At 38.8% G+C, this 14,871-nt stretch overlaps 1 protein-coding gene across 1 annotated transcript in view; it reads left to right on the top strand.

Annotated features, from left to right (window-relative positions):
• The window catches only part of DPP4 (dipeptidyl peptidase 4), an 81,365-nt gene that overhangs the window by 60,474 nt on the left and 6,020 nt on the right, over window positions 1-14,871 (top strand). The window contains exons 20-23 of the mRNA XM_054562758.1: window positions 1,149-1,343; window positions 4,092-4,146; window positions 4,735-4,834; window positions 7,581-7,645. Of these exons, the coding sequence (XP_054418733.1) occupies window positions 1,149-1,343; window positions 4,092-4,146; window positions 4,735-4,834; window positions 7,581-7,645 (415 nt within the window). The remainder of the gene's footprint in view (window positions 1-1,148; window positions 1,344-4,091; window positions 4,147-4,734; window positions 4,835-7,580; window positions 7,646-14,871) is intronic.

Below are 14,871 nucleotides of genomic sequence, written 5' to 3'. Positions count from 1 at the left end.
AATGTTGTTTAATGTTAGGATGTATTAGGTAACTTGATATATAACTGCTACTAAGGAAGCAATTATTTTACAAAATTTAATAACATTGAAAGGGCCAAAGCATTTCACATGTTAAAAAATGTGGACGTGTCCAAGAAATGAATGACTGTGTCCTCTTTAAAGTTCAAATGTTACAATACTTATTTTATGACTAAAGTAATATAATAACTTGTGTAAAAACTAAAGTTCTTTTGGCTGCCATCTCTAAGGCAAGGGAGGAAAATGTTAGTAAAGGAATGAAGCAGGACTTGTCCAAACCTATGGAAGGACAGTGAATGGCTGAGTAGAAGAAATGGGCTGGGGAGGGAAGAGTTATTGGAGAATATCAGTCCTATAGATGGTGCAAAGGTGACATATTTAAATGTTTAAAACCAATGAATGAGTGAGCTTCCCTTGACTAACTAACAAAGGGAAATGAGAAGGTGTGAGAGAGATTTTGCAAACTGTTGTGTGTGGGGAAAGTTGTAGCTTGTGAAGACTGCAGATGCAAGGGAGTTAAACTTGTTCATAAATAGAAGGCTGAACGACATACCCCATTTCCAATACAGTCTATTTCTTTTGAAGTTTTCAAGAATCATGGTCATTCATACTTTGGTCTGTTCCACAGTGATTTTGGGAATTGTAGTGTGCAGCATGGTGTTGAGTAGTGGAAGAAATGCAATGCATATCATATAGCAGGCAAAGTCCTTGAGGAAGTTCCAAACTAGGAAATACACCTGTACTCTAGGAATGTTTGTAAGGTGAGATGGAACAATATTTTCAAAGCTGCACTTATTGTCACGTTCATTACTTTTTCATAACATAACTCCCTTATCCAAACTATTAGAGAATTTATTTCTTTGATTTCCAAATTCTATATGACCTAGAAAATGTTGGCCAATGAAATCCATGTGATAACAATCTTCAAAAGTGAAATCTATGGGCATCTTTGAATAGAACAGTCCTGTTGCCGAGTTTTAGAGGACCTGTTGTGGGCACCTCGATGGCTGGCATGATTTCAGGCTCATGGGTAGGAAAGATGCACACATCTTGTCCATGACGAAGAGACAAGCAAGCACTCCTTATTCAATTCAGGAAACCTACGCAGGCTAAATTTTTTTCTCCCACAGATATGCAGGTCCCTGTAGTCAAAAAGCAGATGCCACCTTCGCACTCAAGTGGGCTACTTACCTTGCAAGCACAGAAAACATTATAGTGGCTAGCTTCGATGGCAGAGGAAGTGGTTACCAAGGAGATAAGATCATGCATGCAATCTATAGAAGACTGGGAACATTTGAAGTTGAAGATCAAATTGAAGCAGCCAGGTGAGTGACTTGGAGAAAAATTCAAAGCTCATCTGATTCCCCCACTCACAATTTGTATTTTAAATTCATAAAGTATAAAGAATTTAAAGTGACCTGGAATGAATTTGTAATTTTTCATCCTTGGAATGGATTTTTTTGTGAAGAAAACCATGTTTAGATAAAAATATATGTCATTACAGATTTATATAAGATTACCAAAAAAAAGATATTTCCTAAATCCCTATCTGTGTGGGACTCTAGAAGGGAAACTGACTTATGTGCTACCACCTTGGAGGAACAGACTCAAAATTCACCAAACACATGGACACATTCAGGGATGAATGTATACTTGGGCAAACATCTAATGAAGAAAGCGAACCGTCCCTACAGTCAGGGATAAGTGGGGGAGTTCAGTGTTCATTCACACTGGACGAGGGTGAAGGCTCTGAAGTCCTGGAAGTGACTCGTACAGCCGGCTGGACGAGGGTTACTCCATGTCGAATAGGGGAAAAATTGTGGAGCACAACCCTCATTTTTCACAATATAAAAGCTTTGTAAAGTATGAATCACATTTACTTCTTGTGCTCTCCAGTTGTGAGGCTATAGATAAATGTGATCTGACTTAAGAGAGATTTTAATTATAAATGATGGTTACTCCTTAATGTACATGTAACATGGAAAATGTTTTACCTGAGTTACCATCAAAGCTGCACATCAAACCTGATTTCCAAATTCAGGTGGATGTTGGCATTTGATGTTTCACATAAAGAAATAGACTTTCTTAGGTTAATTTGCCAAAGTCAGTCAGGATTTGAATCGAGGTCTGACTCCAACTCTTAACATTCAATCGTATTCAATTGGTAAATTGGAAATATAATCTTTGAGTTTCTCTAACCAAGTTCATGCATGTCTGCAGAAGCATAATACATAGGTGGTTTAAAATCATATTGTAAAATCATAAACCAGGAAATATAGAAAAATCATGAGTGATTAAATGGGTGGAGGAAGAAGCCTTTAAACAAAGGAACTGAAGAGATGTCAATTTATTGAGTATCCCTGAGTCTCTTACACAAATGTTAACAATTAAGTATTTTCCTTAAAACTAAAAAACAGTTTAAAGAAAGGAAAAAATTGTTCAAGAGTGAAGCTATGTAGCCATGGCCAAGTGGCTTACTTGGTTGGAGCATCATCCGTACACCAGAAGGTTGTGGGTTCAATTCCTAGTTAATCAGGGTTTGATTCTCAAGGCAGCCGATTGATGTTTCTCACATAGATGTTTCTCTGTCTTTCTCTCTCTCTCTCCCCGTTTCACTTTCTAAAATCAATAAATATATCCTCAGGTGAGGATTTTTTAAAAAGAGTGAAACTATAATATTTTTAAAACAAAGTTTTATTTATCTAGATTGGTCCTCTGTGAGAGAGGGCAGTGTTCCAAGGGCCTCCCAAGTCTGACTGAAGCAAACCCTAACATCACAGAACCAAGTGTCCACAATACACCACTCTAATTTTAAAAAGTAAAGAGATGTAGTGTGTTTATACAATGGAGTAGTTTTTCAGCAACCAAAAAGAACTATACACAACCACAAAGATCAATCTCTAACAGACTGTTGAATGAAAGAAGAGTATATTCTGCATGACCCAATTTATATAAAGTCAAAACCATGGCACAGATTTAGGTGAAATTTTTATGGAATCCAATAAAGGGAAAACATTTCATTTTCTTCTTTTGCAATGGAGAAATGACCCAAAGACTTCTGGGTAATATAAGTGTGCTATAACTTTGTTCAAGGATATGCTCACTTTGTAAAGATTAATCAACTTGTACACTCATGATTTGGTGCACATTTTTGTGTGTATCTATTCTAAGTTTGAAAAGTTTATATGAACAATATGATGAGTTGAAAAGTACATTAAATTCTTTAATAATATTACATAACTGATATTGCTTAACTCAGGGCAGCCTAAGACATACACCATCAATTGAAAACACAGATCCTTAAAGTCACATATAGGTCAAAGCAAGAGTTTACCATGTCCCTCAATACTACAAAGCTAAGTGTCTCATTTGCTAGATTTTATTAGAAGTAAATAAATTATCTTTAGATGCAAGGCTAAGATTAACATTTTTAGCGTAAAACATTTTTCTTCTTTCTTTACCTGGATTCCAATCCTGAACGCAATTGTGTGGCAAAAAAACTTAATATGTCAGGAAAAAAAGTCTTTGATTTATGGTGCTGAGCTAACTAATCAACACCCAACATTAGAAGGGATTTATTTAGAGAATGGTTTTTAAGTTCTCGGGTAGGGGGAGCTCAGATACATTTCTAAGCCCTACCCAGATGTTCCCCTTGCCGCTATATTTCTCCACAGCAGAGGCATCCTTTCTCAAACTGAAAAACATCTGGAGAGATTTAAATTCAATTATGTAAAGAAAAGTGCATCTGGGCTGCCAACTTTTGTATAAAGCTGTGAAAAAACTGCCATGATTTGTTTTCTGTGAATCATACAACACACACACACACACACACACACACACACACACACACACACACACAAATTTTATGGACTCCAGCAAAGCTAACCTTGTTCATCTGGCTCTGAAGTTAAAAATGATACACTTTTGTCTCAGGTGTTTATTTGATTGCTGGCAGTAATATACCTTAGTTTCTAATAGAATGAAATGGAGAACAAATGTCACATTTGTGCATTTATCTTAGTTTTCTATGCACAGTGTAATACTAATTCATAGACTTTTTCCATGTATTTTAGGAAATTTTCAGAAATGGGATTTGTGGATGACAAAAGAATTGCAATTTGGGGCTGGGTGAGTAGTTGTTTGGCTGATGGCCCTATACACCTTTCTTAGTGAATACAACCCAGGGCAGAATAATATTGTATCTTTTGTATGTAAATATTTTAAGATGAAAATCCTGTCTATCATTTTAATCTAAGGAGGTCCAAATAAAATGTCTTAGATATCTAGACAATGAGTTCCTACTAGCTAAGCTTACACCTTTGTTTATTATGATGTAGGAGGGAGGTGAGGAAGAAAAGAAAGAGGGAGAGAGGGAGGAGAGAAGAAAAGGGTGGGAAGGAGGGAGGGAGACTTTTCTCAAGAGTCAAAGTCAGTAAAGATTTAGTGTTTGTTGTTTTTATTTTTTCCTTTACTTGTACTACCCAGCAACTTTTCAATGCTTTTTCCCTCACACCTACTAAGAAAAAGGACTAGGGTTCTGAAAATACAGTCTTTAGATACTGCCCAATTAAGACCAATTTAAGCCTCTTGTACCATGCTTTCTCTCTCTAAAGAGGCACAGTATATAAAGATGTGAGAAATGTGGAAACTGCAATTCGCCTACCATATGTTCTTAATTCCTTTACCTCCATAAAAATAACCGTTTCCGTTCCTTAGTCATATGGAGGGTATGTAACCTCGATGGTCCTGGGAGCAGGAAGTGGCGTGTTCAAGTGCGGGATAGCCGTGGCACCTGTGTCAGCATGGGAGTTCTATGGTATGTAATTGCTATCGAGTACAAAGAGATACTGAGTGTTGACCTTGAAATTCCAATCACAAAACCATTCCTTTTTAGGTTTCAGTGTTTTTACAGTGAATAAGCTGATTTATCTTACTCGTACTTTATGGATACCTCTAATAAAACAGTCTCACTTATACTGCTATCGTGAAAGGCTGGGTGGCATTAGATGTTATCTACACATTTAGTCATCAACGAATTCTGTTTCCCAGATTTCTTACCGACAAGTCTCATAAACAAATTCTGTCTTCCAAATTCCAAAACATCTCCAATACTACATTTCTGCAGATAAACCTTTCCTTATCTTTATTCTAACCTGAGTGTTGGGCTTAAAAGCAGCATGAATCTCTTCCCCTTCTGGTACGGATCAAATACAAGTAGGGCTTTGGGCAGAAGGAGGAGAGCGGAGGTGGGAATTCCTGGGAGGCTCGTTTTTTCTCCATTGTCTCTAAGTAAGTGAAAGCCACTTTAGACTATCATCTTCACCTTTGAGAAAATATTATTCTATCAGGCATCATACACATGTAAGACTCTCATTCCCAAGGGGGAGGGAGTGAGTAGTGCAACAGTAGATAGGAGAGAAGAGTTGGAGGTGGTAAGGAAATGAAATTTTGGGGGTGCCTTTTCTAACCCCATCTCAAGTTCTTTATGTAGTATAAGGATAGAATCATTGATAAGGAATATGCTCATTAAATATTTTATGTCCTAACATATGGCAGTACCAATCTTGTGGAAAATGCTTTTTAAAAGCCTCCTCAAGTCAGGAGAAGTGAATGTTAAAAAAAAAAAAATAGCTATCTTTCGGACAAAAAGAACTGAAGAACAAAGGATTTGATCCTCGCACAACGGACTTGTTTTCATATAACACTTTTCTCCTTGATATTAATAATCATACTATTTATTGGATGGTTTGTTTTTGGAGACCTCTGGTGGTTAATAACATAATAGAAACAATCTTTGTGAGTTTAGAACCTTTTAATGATAAGAAGAGAACTTCATTAAATGTAGATGGACCAACCTAACACATACGAACTTTCTATAATATTTATATGTGTAGATTTGAACAATTTTACATAACAGATCATAGAGAAGGAACACATAAATGGTATTTCAAGGCATATTTCTAAAAGTTTAAACTGCATTATTCATTTTTAAAATACAATTTAAAAAATTTCATACCTTCTTACACTTATAAATGTGGTTAGTGTAAGAAGACAGCGTTATTATGTTCTAGGACAAGAAAAATTAAAGTCTGGTAGTCTCAGAAAAAAATTGATTTTGTCTTTAAAGGACATTCCCCTCCCCCCATCAAATGTACAACCCAAGTTATTCATATTTATATATCAAAGTATATAAGCATTTTATGAAGGTCTTATAAAGCATCCTTTGAAATATTACATTTTCTATTTTAGTGTCCTCTAGGTATGTAAAATTACATATAGTCTGTATTCATTGCAATCAAAATGATGAAATATTGCTCTTACCCATTTTAGAGGAAAATATTTAGACTTTCATAAAAATGGCATGTCAAAAGAAGACATGTGGAGCAATTAACTCCCATTATCAATGTAGTTTTTAATCTATGATGCCAGTCATACAAATGGGGTAAGAATGTTGCTTAAGGTTGTGGTTTTGATGATACATTGATTTAAAGAATTAATGAGATCAGAATAAAAATACCTGTACAATTACAGTGAAATTCAAGCCATTAACTTATATAGCACAATGGCAACATACTCTTCTTAAACTTATTTATTTACTGTAATCTAGTCATTTAAAGGGGCATCTTTCGAAATAACTGTTTCAGATTTTTTAAGTTATATTGGAATTCAGCCACAGTAAATTTTCTCCCTAATATTTTAGGATATATACGTGTGCATGTTTATATATATATATAATAGATATGATATATAATTTAATTATTTAAAATAGAGCAAAATATACTTAATAACCCAAAATAACCAAACCAATAATGCATGTGTTTTTCTATCATATATGTAGATAAAAGACTTTATGTCATTTCAGCTTTCAGCAGACAGATATTAATGTAATCTGTTTTGCAATACTCAACTGCTAGTAGGTCAAAATTGATGCCTGTCTACAAAATGAAAGAAAATTAATGTTTAACTTGCATTATGATGGAGTAGCTGAGCCAATATGGAGTTATACAGCAAATAAATGATAACTGAATTTTTTTTATCAGGGAATTTCAGCCTGCCAAAAAAAAAAAATGATTTAAGTAAGCATCTACTAATTGAACATTAGAGATTTTCAAAATATAATATCATATTCTAAATTAGGGCTTACAATGTGTCAGGACCAAAACATTCAAAACAACTGTGGCATTAAATGACTTCCTAATTAAGATTCTTTGAGATGATCAAGGTGATAATGTAAAGATTCCTGACCTCCTCGCACCTCACATTTGACTCGCCTGAAGGTGGGTTATTGACTGGGTTTTAGATCGTCCCGTTTGACCTCTCTCTGCCCTCACCGTGAGGGCTGCGTGGCGATGAGCTAAGATTGTAGGGAAAGGCAGGAGTCTGAGCGGGTGTCTGGCTGTATTCACAAGCCAAATAAAAACGACCTGGAGGAGATACTTCTGAAGGTAGCACTATAGATCTAGGCAAAGTTACAGCATAGCAAAGAATATAAAGTAACCCCCCAACAGGGAAGAAAAGTTTTTATTGTATGAATTAACTTCTTTTTCTTTTCTCTGTCATAGACTCAGTATACACAGAACGTTACATGGGTCTCCCAACTCCAGAAGACAACCTTGACCATTATAAGGTAAGAGATGAGGTACCAGATCCATTTTATAACCTATTTATAATTGATTTAAGAACACTTTAAATCGTATCTATCCTATAAAATATATATATTTTTATTTCCAACAAAATTCTTGTTGAAAAAAATAACACAGGTGGTTTAAAGATACTCCAGTAGCTTCCCCTCCTATATTCTGCATAATTACAGTCTTTATCATATGCTATATAGGTCACAATATGCATTCATTTGGAAATACAAAGCAACACCAGATAATTACTTTAATTATAAAAATTTAAGTTTAGAAAACATGTCAAATTCAGCATATTTTTTAGAGCCCAAAGGACTCTAAACCTTTAGTTATCTATTAAAATTTTTATGGTATTTCATAATTAAGATGTATGTACAAGCCTATAATTTTCTTATTCATAGTCAAGTATGTACAAGTTTTTTCCACACAAGATTCGAGTAATGCAAGTGAGGAGAACCGGTACAATTGGGTGATATCCTGAAAAGTCCTTGAACCCTAATTACTCAAGAGCATCCAACAGGCTGGTTGCCTGATGGGAGTGGGCAGGTTGCTCTGCAGAGGGGCCCTAGCATTTGAAATATGATCTGCGTGCCACTATCACTGGCGGCCCCAGGTGCCAGTGTGGGTGTTGCCACAAAGCCAGAGCCACACTGATGTGGATGGAAGTGTTAGTCTAAGTAGTAGGGACTAGCAGTTTGGCCGATCCGAAGTGTTCCTGATTCATTCACGTTAGTCAAAAACCCTGAAACTTCAGATGACAAGGCAAATCATCTGATGTGTACATTCTCCAAAAAAAATTCAAACCTCTTCTCAGGACAGTTAATTAAAAAGAAAGGAAAAAAAACAAGAATAATTTAAGAGAACAATTTATCTGTGCCACAATTCTCAAGATATGGGCTTCATATTGATGCATCTCTCTGGGCACTATCTATATATTTTTTAAGATGTTTTTACTATGGATTCTTAAACCATTTGATAAAAAAAATTCAAAGTTTCTAGTTCTGCAACATAAGTAAAGACAGCATAGTTCTCTTACTTTTAGTTTTATTAACAAGGCTGGTGGGGGAGGGGGGAGGAGGGATGTATGTCTGCGTTTGTTCTTGTGCGTGTTTTTCAGTCAAGAAGGAAAAATAACAACCTGTAAAGTGAGACTCACAAATCATCTTCCACTACAAAGCAGTCCTGTAATCAAGCTGTCCCCATTTCGGCTAATTGTCCCACATGATACTTTGGACTCAATTCTTCCAGCTCTTTCTCCTTCACATCCAATAAGCTGCCTCAGACACCCTTTCCTTTCTTCATAACCACATTGTTTCTGTCACCCGACTCTCTCTCCTTTTAAAAACAATAACCCAGTTATTGGTCTTCCCTTAGCTGTTCTTCTACACTCTAGTCTGTACCCCACAGAACTGTGAGATTAATTCCCATCAACAGCACTTTGATGGACCTTTCCTGTGTACTCAACTTTCACCAGGTGTTCAACATCCTTCTACGACATCCCAGTTTACCTGGACTCTTCAGTGTTCTCCAAATATTTGGGGGCTTTGTCCTCTTTTCCCTCTGCCTGGGATGACATTTCCTTTCCGTCTTCTATTAGGAGACCTGTACTGCTCTCCCAGAGGAGTGGCATCCCTTTTTGAATGTGTGACAGTTTCCTCAGATCTCTCTAATCCTCCATTGATCTCTCTTGGACTCCTATTTCCCCTCTATAGTATTATTAGCTATTCAAGGCTTTACTCAAAACTGTATTCTTTTGATTAACCAACATGAAATATAAACCTTAAAACGCTTCAGTGTTTAATTTTAAAACTCTTTGAAGGGAAACATTGTTCTAAAAATGTGTCTCCACCACTTCATTTTACAAATGGAATTTTCTTGTCAATGACCTGACCAGGATGCTTAGATTTGAAAACCTTCCCTCCTAGAGTACACCGTATCTGCTGAGTAGCCAAAGGGCTTTTTTAGATAGCCCAACGTACTAAAAAGAACTCCTGAAATATTGAAGGAATACTGCCCACAACCCTAACCCTGACTGTAGAAGCTGGTGGATAATGAGTCAAGAATTCACTTAGAACTCCCATGTTGAAAAGTCTTTGAACCTAGAAGCACATGGTCAAATCCAGACCCTGACATCAAAGGAAGCCTACGTCCCCAGATGAACATCTGCCAACACGGTGTTTCCTCTTTAAGCAGCCCTCCCCTTGCAGGATAATTAGTTTTAATCTGCCAGTTGATCTTTTTTTTTTTTTTTAAGAACTTCTATAAACTCCTCATTCGCATCACGATACCCCTCTTCCTCAATCTACCCCCCACTGCAGTGGCCATTTTCATCTCTCGCCTTAGGTGTTCCACTGGGTGAGGTAGTCGTGTAAACAGAAGTCACTTCCTACTGCCAATGGCAACACACGCACACTGGGTGCACCAAGTTACTCTTTTGATTCACTGCACAGATGGCACCCGAGGACTGTTTAATCCTTCTACCGCCAGGAGTCGGGTTTTCTTGGCACAAAATTCATTGCTGGCAATGGACACATTAAAACTGCCAGTACCAGGGAGCTAAAGGTTCCCAATGTGTTACTCAGAGGAATTATTTGGGTGGGCAATAGTTAAGGTGGGCAGGAGAGAGTGAGGCAAATGCATTCACAGAATTCTTTCTACCCTAATATATTACTTTCTCTGAATGTGGAGAACTGAATCTAAGTGCCTATATTTGGTGCACAGCAGGCTTTAGAATAAAGCTGCCCTCCTTTGTTTTTTAAATGAGCCTGTGCTTTTGTCTCTGGCAAGAATATATTCAAAAATTCTATTTTCCTCCAAGGCCCCAGCTGCCCCTCTGGACCTCATCTTTTTTTACTTCTTTTTTCCCAGGTGGTTTATGTTCTCTTTCTCTCCCTCCATCCTCTCATCCTCTTTGAAAAGACAAAGAAGATAATTTCTTTGAGGCTTTCACTGCCCTGTGCATTTCCTGGGTCAGAAGGACATACTGTGAAAATGATTCCCATTTATTCTGGCCAGTTGACTCTCTTCAGCACATCCAGGATAGACAGGCCCAAAGCGGTTGTAAGAAGCAAGGCCCTGATCTGTGTTCACATTTTCAGTTAATGAATCATCAGTGCAGTAGCCAATATTAGAGCCTTTGGAAGAGAAGACAATTTTTCAAAGCTCAAATGAGAGAAAGGATTCATTATTAGATCATCGATGACCCATATTTGGAAGAATTTAGAGAAACCCACATCACCGAGAGAAGCACATTTTGTGAAATAAAGGTTCTACTTACTATTTAGGAAAGGGACTTGGTGGAACCTTTTATAAATTCCAATGGTGCAGCCAGGGCTGCCACGTGTAGCTGTTCAGCTTGTGCACCGCTGAAAGCCAGCCTGCACTGCTTTCCCAAAGGCGTGCACCTCTGAGGCTTCATCCAATCAGAGAAAGTGTCCCTCTCTACTCTTATAAAACTGTTGTATAGATTAGGGGACCCTGAAACTAAGGCTTGGGCCCAATGCAGTGGCAAAAGCAGTGATTCCCTTATGACTCTTTTCATAGATAATCTCCCACCACTGCTAAGTGGCAAGGCAGGAGCACATTTAAAGGATACCAGAAAGTCAAAGAAGGAGAAAAATGTTCATTTCCTTAAAACCCCATAGAGCTAGTCCCAGAAGTGGGAAGTTGGCAGCCAAGATGTAAGGGTGACAAACACAGCTAATAGGCAGTGTCACTCTGTACACACATATTTTTCTACAGTGAGTCTCAGTCCACAGCAGACAAAAATGGTGACAGGTTTGAGCAAAGGAATCAACCAATGAGATACCCCTCACCTCCAACAGCAATGATAAGCGACTGGCAACCGCAGCCAGACCCTGAGGAGTGGGTTCCTGACTAACATTGCTTCATAGTCTCTCATATGGTCTATCATAGGTCTTTTAGTCAAATCTATAAAAAATATCAACATGTGGTAGACTTTCATCCACCCATTTAAAGCGCTTGGGGTTTTAACCATTCAGACATTACCTTGTTGATGAGACAAAACATGCCCACAAAATTGTTGGAGATAAATAAAAGAGAGTAGGTAATAAAGCATGAATTTAAATAAGACTATGTGCCTAAAATGTATGAAAAAGAGCAGTGATTTCCCAACTGTCACTGTGGAACCCCAGGAATTCTGTACCTTCCAAGCATGTAGGGAGGGGCAGGGAAGTGGCCAAGAAGTTAGGGTTTCCTCTCCCACCGCTCCTCTCAACCAGGGACATCCAGTTTCATTTATTTCGTTTATTTATTAGGTACTTGCTTTTATGACCCAACGCTGTTCTAAGCTCTTTACATGAACTACTAGGTTCAATTCTCCCTCAAATTCTCTGAAATAAGTGCTTTAAGTATCTCGATTTTACCGACGCAGAAACTGAGGCACAAAGATGTTATGTAACATATAGATACCGAGAGGTTGGGAAGGGAAAGGGTATTCATCTGAGGCCAAGCTAGAAAGATTCAGGAAGATGGAAGGAGTGAGCACAGATACTCCCTACAGGCCGCAAACTGAGTCGAGGCCGTGGCGCTTGGGAGACACGTGAGTAGCAGACATAGCTGGTTTCCTGGGGATTTGTGAGGCAGGTCCGATGAACTGAGGGATAACGCCGAAGAAGGGCTGTGGGACGAGCAGGCCAAATGGGGGCCAGTAAGGTAGGACATGAGACTGGGGAGGAAATGGATTTATAAATACACATTAGAGGAGAGGGTAAGATCAAGGGCAAGCAGAACGAGACCCGAGTCTTGAGCCTTGTTGTCAGGAGAAGAGGGCAGCCTGGAACACACAGAAGGGACTGATTTAACTTGTAGAGGAGATTTATTTTGCATTTTGCTCAAAATTTGATAGGCTTTTGGCAAGTGTATGAAACAGTCATAGATTTGGCAGTCTTCTGCTAGCAGATTTGAAATGTTCAATCCTTAAGAACTGCTGCATCGTTAGGTTATGCAAAACAGGGTGCAATTTTGTAAATATGCCATCTTGTACTGATTTGACATTTGTTCTATTATCCCAGAATATGCCAAAGGGAGAGAGACCTTCAGATTTAAGCCAAACCTTAACTTGTTTGTTGAGTGCTGATAAAATGTTGACTGCTGTGTGATCTTTAAAGAAGCCAGTGTTGCTTGCTGAGGCCTGAGGTAGAGTCCCCTGTCGGGTTGATGGGAGCTCTTTCCTTGGCATCTCTTGGGGACAGTTGTTTGATAGATGTAAACAAGTAAAACATCTGATATAGTGGGTTGAATTAATTTCTCTTAAATATTTTCTGTGGCCTCTGTTTTCTGCGGCATTAATGGTGCTTCCCAAAATAGCATCATTTGATGTTATTTATAAGGCTTTGGTTTCGAGTGGGAGAATGCATAGAGAAGTCAGTACACACGAGGTAATGTGTCACTGAAGTAGTGGGCTCTCCTTTAGACCAGCGGCTGTTTGCTCTTTCTACGAGGTCCTGGAAATGGTGATGCATTGTCTGGCTCTGATGTGAATGGGCTTTGCAATTAGCCCCGTACTCAAAATCTAGTGCCAGCACTTGCTAGCAGTATGAGCTTGGGAAGGCTAAGTAAGCTCTCGGAACCTCAGTTTCCTCATCTGAATAATGGGGATAATCAGACCTACCCCACAGGGTTGTTGCAAGGATTAAGTGAGATACCTGTGCCTGCCATGAAGTAAGCTTTCAAACCATGGCAGCCGCCCCCACTATCCTCAGGAAGCATATCGTCCTTATGATTCCTGGATGACACAAGGGGTAGCTTAAAAATTGTTAGAGCTTCTGTTTCTCACAGTACTTCCCCGCTCTTATCAGCTCTCTCTTTTATTTCAAAAATACAAAGATTTATTTGTTGGAAGGTAACTGAGGAACCAGCATGATCCAACGAACAGCTACAGATGGTTCTTCTTGGGGCTTGAAGGAAAAGCTCCTTGCAGAGATGCTGTGGAGTCGGCACTGCCACTGGACCAATCCTTCCCACTTTGCTTTGCCAGACTGTTGCTGGCAGCGGGGCTCTCCGGAAGTTTTTAGCCTCCGGAGGGTGCCAACTGCACCACCATTGCATCTTTGCCCATTTATCACTCTTAGCTTCCTTTTTAGTAGTTGGTGATAGACTATTCGGCTTCTAACTTAGTCATCCATTTCCTTTTTTATTTCTGTTTCCATCAACAGGCAAATGGGGATTATCCTATTTGGGTGGGTTAAAATAGCACAATTAAATTGTTTCTAACTGTTAATCGTGCATTTACTTCGTGCATTTCTTTCCCTGGCTTTGGGTGTGGACTTTCACAGGTTAAAGTGCACCATACATTGGACCGTCAAGAGTCTTTTTGACTGAGAAACCAGAATGCTCAGTCTGCTAGGAAACGAGGCAAGGTGACACAGCTGCATCTTTTAGGGGGAAGAATGTTCCCGGCAGCCTGGGCGCCTTAAAGCGGCGTGTGCCTCGGGCTGCCTGTCTCCCTCGCACACAGAGGTCCCTCTTGAGGCTTCTCCCAGCGAGCAGGGGGATGAGTGCTTTGGCAACGGCACACTTATCTTGCAGTTGCAGGAGAAGCTTTTGTTTTATTTTTCTTTTGCTGCATTAAAGTATTTGTCTTTCTTTCTTTGTAGTGTAATATTGTTAATGTAAAACAATTTGCATCATGACACTTTTATCACAGTTTTCGTCTTTTTCTCAGTATGTTGCATTTCTCACCATGTCTAGTTCATCACAGCTACAGTGTGTACATCACAACATTTATCTTAGGCTCAGGGTTTTACTTGTTTATAAAAATTGTCTTCTTTCAGCCTGTATTCACTCCATTTAAGAAAAAAAAAAAGGCAGCCAGAAACTGTTTTGGTCCAAACTCCAGTAGTTATCACATTCCTTGCTAACTGTCCTGTGTATTTATATGTCTCCTAACCATTACTCTATGTTTCAGTGTCAATTCTCAGTTTTATGGCTCAGGGAGGTTGTAGGAGCAGCTTTTGCTGTTCAAGTTGCCAAGGAAGGAAGGACTGTGAGGCTTTTGGAGGTGAGGTGAGGGGACACCAGTGTACATTTGAGTCAGGTCTTGGCGTTAATGTTGGCTGTCTTTTGCGAGCAAGGAGCGCTATTTAACGTGGGGAGAAACGCGGTGGAGGGCGCAGCAGTGCAGTCTGCACAGGCTGAGAGAGGGGGCTGGCAGAAAGGGCCGCCTAAAGGACTCTAAAGGGCACCAGGGCCTGGGCTC

This window comes from Pteronotus mesoamericanus, unplaced genomic scaffold (genome assembly GCF_021234165.1).
Source record: "Pteronotus mesoamericanus isolate MK-2021 breed Mesoamerican mustached bat unplaced genomic scaffold, CSHL_Meso_final scaffold_651, whole genome shotgun sequence".
In the NCBI taxonomy this organism is placed as follows: Eukaryota; Metazoa; Chordata; class Mammalia; order Chiroptera; family Mormoopidae; genus Pteronotus; species Pteronotus mesoamericanus.
Note: the sequence above shows the minus strand (reverse complement) of the source record. Positions and strands in the feature narration are given on the sequence as shown.